The sequence below is a fragment of the Telmatherina bonti genome (genome assembly GCF_933228915.1).
Source record: "Telmatherina bonti genome assembly, chromosome: 12".
In the NCBI taxonomy this organism is placed as follows: domain Eukaryota; kingdom Metazoa; phylum Chordata; class Actinopteri; order Atheriniformes; family Telmatherinidae; genus Telmatherina; species Telmatherina bonti.
In genome coordinates this window covers 15,583,827-15,590,030 of record NC_136610.1, presented here as the reverse complement: position 1 = coordinate 15,590,030, position 6,204 = coordinate 15,583,827, and the positions used below count along the sequence as shown (strand labels likewise).

The 6,204-nt window shown below is 38.8% G+C and overlaps 1 protein-coding gene across 1 annotated transcript; it reads right to left on the bottom strand.

The window, feature by feature from the left end:
- Nucleotides 1-109: 109 nt before the first annotated feature.
- On the bottom strand, nt 110-5,540 carry ppid (peptidylprolyl isomerase D). The gene is made up of 10 exons (XM_079249978.1): nt 5,398-5,540; nt 4,301-4,441; nt 3,894-4,000; nt 3,032-3,220; nt 2,802-2,924; nt 2,301-2,407; nt 1,894-2,035; nt 1,468-1,554; nt 1,078-1,120; nt 110-329 (listed from the first exon to the last, which is right to left on the bottom strand). Exons 1-10 carry the CDS (start codon nt 5,480-5,482, stop codon nt 241-243), a joined length of 1,113 nt encoding a protein of 370 aa, XP_079106104.1. The 5' UTR covers nt 5,483-5,540; the 3' UTR covers nt 110-240.
- Between the last annotated feature and the right edge of the window lie 664 nt (nt 5,541-6,204).

Genomic DNA, 6,204 nt, shown 5'->3' with positions numbered 1-6,204 from the left:
CAGAATAAAACAAGTGTGCTTTATCAGGTTAGAGGTGTTTTAAAGAGAAAATTCAACTACAATGTGACACAACAGCATTAATTAACTTAAAACTCCTGTTATTAGTGAGCTGTTCCATCACAGTGGAGCTGCTTGTTCCAGCAGAATACGACATGAACCATCCAAACAAAACAGTGCATTTTCACACCGTCACAGACCTGAAACTTCACTTATTAGCAAATGAAGCAGTGCTTCATGAGGTCATGCAAACATTTTAGCATAGATTTTCTTCTCTTTTTCCTTCTCTTCTTGGATTTTTTGATGAACACGCTTCATCTCATTGCTGATAGCTGTCAAAAGAAGGGACAAATTTTCAGACAAATTGTTTCAGTCTCAATGTGTCACACAACTTTTACTGCGTTCTTCCACCTTTAATCTGACGTGTGTTTGTTTTGGTCGTGTTGAACCCAAAATAACCTTTACATTTTAGTCTGTTCCCTGTATTTAGTTGACTGGAATCAAATAGCATGTTTAAACATGGGCCAGAGTTTCCTTCTTTCATCCACATCTTCCCAAACATGCCAAACTTTCGAAGCCAAGAGCTCATACACGCTCATTTTTAATGCAGAAGGTTGCCAGTCGGATGCCTCGCTCTGCCATGTTTATGCACATCCCACAGACAGTCTGAGTGCTGCATTTCCGCATCTTCAAGTTCTGCCTTTTAAGTTATTTAACATAGTGTTATTAACACTTAAAGATTCAAAATCCCCTACATCTGCACTGCAACCCATCTTAAAAAAAAAAAAAAAAAAAAAAAAAACTAATTTTTCCCTTTACCACAAATCTAAAGTGTCAATATTTGCAGAGAACCCAAATCCACAAAGTGCACACAAAGTTAACGTACTGGGAAATATCACACTTCCAGGAGTTTCACAACATGAACTGACTAGTTGATATCCTGTTCATCCAGCCAGATTCAGTAAGTAAAGTATCAGAATGAAATATTGCAAACACAAGTGTGGAGGAAGCAAAACGTTTCCTGTCTTCTCTGCATGCTAATATCAAGTCTGGAGTTTATGGGGGGAAATGATATCTCACCTTTATCATCTGGAGCAATTTCTTGAGCTTTCTTTAGATCAGTCTGTCAAGTAAGAAGCACAGCAAATAATCTGGTAAGTAAAGTTGCACGAGATTAAGTGCACAAAGCAACAAACGGTGTTTTCATTTGCTTTAAAAATGGCTTTAATTCTTTCTTAATTTCTGTCTAAACAGGCATTTTGCTACTAGAATGCAGATGAGACCTCATTCCCTCCACTTAGACTTAAGAAGTTGTGATCATCCAGTCATCCTCACGGCCCTCATTTGCAGATGAAGGGCTAAATGATATGACCTTCTTGATCCCCAAAATGAAGGTAAAAGTAGGGCATCAGGTCAAAAGGAAGGAACTGGCAACAACCCTGTTAGAGAGTAGTGCTTTGTGAAGGTTACCAGAGCTTTGTTGTATTCCTTCATCCCCTGCCAGGCCTGGGCTCTCCGGAAAAGTGCCTTAGTGTTGGTTTGGTTCAGCTCTAGAGCCTGAAAAAGAAATGAAGCGTCACTGCCTCCAACCGTTTTCGGTTTTTATTCTTTTAACTGATACGGTAGATTAAGTCCCACCAAGAATCCCCCTAAAGCAGTCACACATCAGATACGTTTCTGCTCATTTTCCTCACGATATCGATGCATCATGAAATGAAAGTTTAGAGCAATAACCCACTTGTTTGGATCAGTTTTGCTTGCTGTTAAGTTCACTGAAATGTAAAATACTTCATCACAGAGATAAATTATGTCATTTAAAACATGCTTCTCAATAGTTAAGCTATGTGGTTGTATTGCACAAGCTGTGTAGGTTTGCTTAGTGTGTGCTAACGTCACCTCGTTGCAGCTGTCCAGAGCATCCTGCCACAGCTGCATCTTCAGTTTGCAAGCAGCTGTGTTGAGGAAGCAGCTGAGCGCCGTAGGCTCCAACTTCTGTTGCGCCTCCCCCTCGAGTTGATCTCCGCACATCTCCAAGTACCTGCACCATTTAAAGTGAAAATGGCTTGATTGCTTTAGATGTCCAACTTTTGTTTAGAGTATGCCTGAACATGAGGCTCATACACACCAGCATCAACAGAACAATGACTTTGCAATGTGAACTCAATTCATATCCTGTGTGCACCATTTATTTTTTTTATTTTTTTTTATCGAGGAATCCTTTATTTTTACTTTGAAAGTGCTTCTCAAAATCTGAGGATGACTGTGACAGAAAGTAAACAGACAATGTTAAGATTGTCCTGTACCTGAGGGCTTTATTATACTTGTTGACTGCAGCTTTCCAGTCTTGTTTCTTAAACAGGTCGTTTCCGATGTTCTTCACGTCTTCAGCAACGGCCAGAACTTTGTCAACCTTAAGAGAGAGCCCAGATGAATTCAACACCAGACTTGGAACATATTTCTTTCATTTTGCAGACATAAAAATTCAATCCGGTTTCAAATTTGGCTTTTTATTTTTGCCGTTTTAGCCTCGACTTCTGAGAATAAAGAGACATTATAAACATCCCATTAAGTCTGCTGTAAACTAAACTGATGCGAACAGGTTACAGACAGAGTTACGTTGTCCTGCTTCCCATGTTTACCAGACTTAACATGTACCGGAACTTCATATCAAAATTTCTATCTGTCCCCTTGACTGGATATGGTGGTAAATGAGTATTTCCAGAAATGGCAAATTGGTCCTTGCGGACCTGTGCGATGCTATCTGCCAAAGTTAACCCGTGTCCTTGAAGATCAAAGATACTTACATCTTTAAAGTTGATGTCGGAGTCCTCGGGGAAGTCTGGGTTGGCATCTCCTGTTCCATCGCTTGGTGCGGTGCCCCAGCTGTCCCCGTCCTTATGCTCACCGCAGTCAGCTATGAGGCAAGGCTGCATGGGTAGTCATTAGCAGAAACCTCAGTAAGACATTTACCACAGATCTAATGGAACGACTTTCTACATGTAATTTAACTAAAGGTCTTTAAAAAGGCATTTACCTTTACAGGCGCATCCTCTGTAGTTTCAATAGATTCAAGCATTTTTACAACTCCCATCCCTTTTAACACCTGTCCAAAGACCACATGCTTTCCATCCAAGTGCGGCGTAGCAACAGTCGTGATGAAGAACTGCGAGCCGTTGGTGTTCGGCCCAGCATTGGCCATGCTGAGCAGACCCACCTTGTCGTGCTGCATGAGTAAGAAGACAACAACTTCATCACCAAAAAGCATTTCATTTTTTTTATTTTTTTTTTTATTCATAATTTAAGTATTCAAAACAAACAACCTACACAGTCCCATACATATATACATACGTTCTTACATAAACCTAGACATACTTATACCTGCACGCATACATTTAGCCTATACATACATACATTTACATCTGCATACAAAATATATACACACATACCCACGTTTATGTATATGTATATACCCCATGCAAAACCCTTCCATTTTAGCTACTAAATATAATTTACATGCTACATGTCGAAAGCCCTGACACACACTCCCTCTATGTCCTATGGGAAACTGTCTCCCTTGTATGGGGGGAAAAAAAAAAAAAAACTCGACATCAATCCCTCATTTATGATCCCATGTGTCCCCATACCAGCTTCCAAATAGATTCAGAGTTCATTTTAGTATCATTTAGCAAAAAGCATTTCAAAGTAGTCTCGTTTGGCATCTTCAGTCAGTAAGACAGTTTTCAGTGTCATTGATACTAAAATCCTCTTCATTTTCAAATAAGTCCTTTTTTAGGTAATTTTTAGTCTGCACAGTAACTGCTCAGGTCCCCAAAAACCATGTTAAAATCTCCTGTAATAGAGTTACACAGTCAGAGCTCTGGTGTTTGGTAGCTTACCTTGTAGTGAAAGTTTTCATCCTCAAACTTCTCTCCATAGATGCTCTCACCGCCTGTGCCGTTATGGTTAGAAAAGTCTCCTCCTTGGATCATGAACTTCTTGATGACTGCCAAAGACAAAAGTTAAATGACTTTTCTGAGTTTAACCAAGCTGAAGGTTAAAAATTCTTTAGTTGTGATTAAATTTTCCCTGTGCTTTTACATGGCAATTCTCAATCACCGGCGGGGTATTCTGGCACAAACGAAACTCAAATCTTAAAAAATACACACATCATCAAAAAAAAAAATATTTGAATCTGTCACAACAATAAATGTCCCTGTAGCTACTCCACTATCACACAGCTTCTCAACAAAATGTCCTTCCAAGCTCAAATGTCACACCAAAGAAAAGGTTTAAGGCTGTGTACTTCTGTGGAAAGGGCATCCTTTGAAGTGCAGTGGTTTTCCTGTTAATTTGCCGATGCCTTTCTCGCCAGTGCAGAGCGCCCGGAAGTTTTCTGCAGTCTTCGGGGTGATGTCAGCAAACAGCTCCAGAACGATCCGACCGGCTAAAGACAAATCAGTCAAAAATCAGTGTAAAGCCTCATAGGATTTACATTATACAACTTTAAGAGGTATATGACATATTTATCTTCATAAATTTCATATTCACATTACATATTAAAATAAATGTCTTTTTGTGCCTCTCTCCAAGAGTAACTAGATAGATAGATAGATAGATAGGGTTGGGAAAATAGAATCGGAAATCGGGATTTTTTCTTCACAATTTTAAAATCAATTTTATTGTTAATTTTTTTTTTTTTTCTTCAAATAAATGAATGCACTATAAAGTTTTTGTCAATTTTATTGTTTTTTATTGATATTTTTACTTGTCTTCTTGGGCATTATAGTAGCAGAATGATGGTCTGGCTACTGTGTTGTTTTTTCCTCATTGAAATGAAGAAAAATGACAAGCAAAAAAAAAAGTTTTATACTTTTTTTTTGTTTTTAATCTACAAAAATTAGAAATATCGGAGAATTGTGAGAATCCCAATTTACATCGAATCGGCACCCAAAAAAATCAGAATCTAATCGAATCGGGACAAAAGCATATTGTCACACCCCTGATGGATGGATGGATAGATAGATATAGATAGATAGATAGATATTGTGACGTCCCTGGTACAACATGGGCATTAGTAGGCTGAAAGCACAGCAGAAGCTGATGATGGACACATTTACAACTTGACCCAGTAGACACACGTTGTTCGTCTATGTCCTGAACAAGCACTATTACAGACTGTCACATTGCTCATATTCCAACTAAATAAGCCATTCCAAGCACATGAAGTCTTTTGTAAAGAAACAAGGCTGTCTCAAAATCGGAACTGACTCTAACTTGGTGTAAATGAGTCCGTTTCTTGAAGAAGCTACAACATGCCATGAAGGTGCTAAGCTAACCAGGCTAGCTATTGAATTAGGGTAAAGAGGAGTTTGCTCTCAGTAGACTGGAAAATGTCCGAACCATTTTCACCATCAACGTCCACATCAAAGAAGACACGAGGGTTCTCGGGGTTGGAGGGCTTTGCGGACGGTGATGGGTGGGACATTTTAACAAGAAATCGTTACTTGTTCTGGCTAAAGTAGCTAAAGCCCTGCCGGTTTACTGGAGCAGGTTCAACGTTAGGAGAGCTTTCGGAACTTCCGCTTGAGAACTTCAAAATAAAACTCGGCTCAATAAATTTTATTTTATTAAATTTGAACTCTACATGAATTTTTATTTGTAAATCAGAATGTGACTTTACAACAATTGGAAAACTTTCTTCAATTTATTTGCAGAATTTGTGCATATTTTGGTCATGACTTGCAGTTAACACATCCGTAGAAAATTAAGTTATACTTCAAATAAGCCTAGTTTACAGAACAGAGTTTGCAATTAAACCTCCATGCCTTGACAACTCAGTTCTGTCCTACAAGGATGACTCTCCAGCAGGTTTTCAATGTATTTCTGCTTTAACTTGCTTTAACGAGTCTTTGTGCAGAACTTCATACATCCTTTAATTTGGAGCAGGTATACACTGAAAACCTACAGGACTGCAGAATAGGATCAAATTGAGTAGCCCTGTTCTATGCACTCACAGCTATGTGATCTGCCCATGTCACAGGCACTTATGTCACCACATACGGTTTTGGAATACAGGCTGATGACAAGATGGGTGGTTGCTCTCCTTTTTTTTTTTAGCTTACAGGACATGGTATCTATGGTTTCAAAAATACAACATCATGAACCGTTTTCCAGTTTGCCTCAGACAGTTTTGGTCCAGAAAGAATG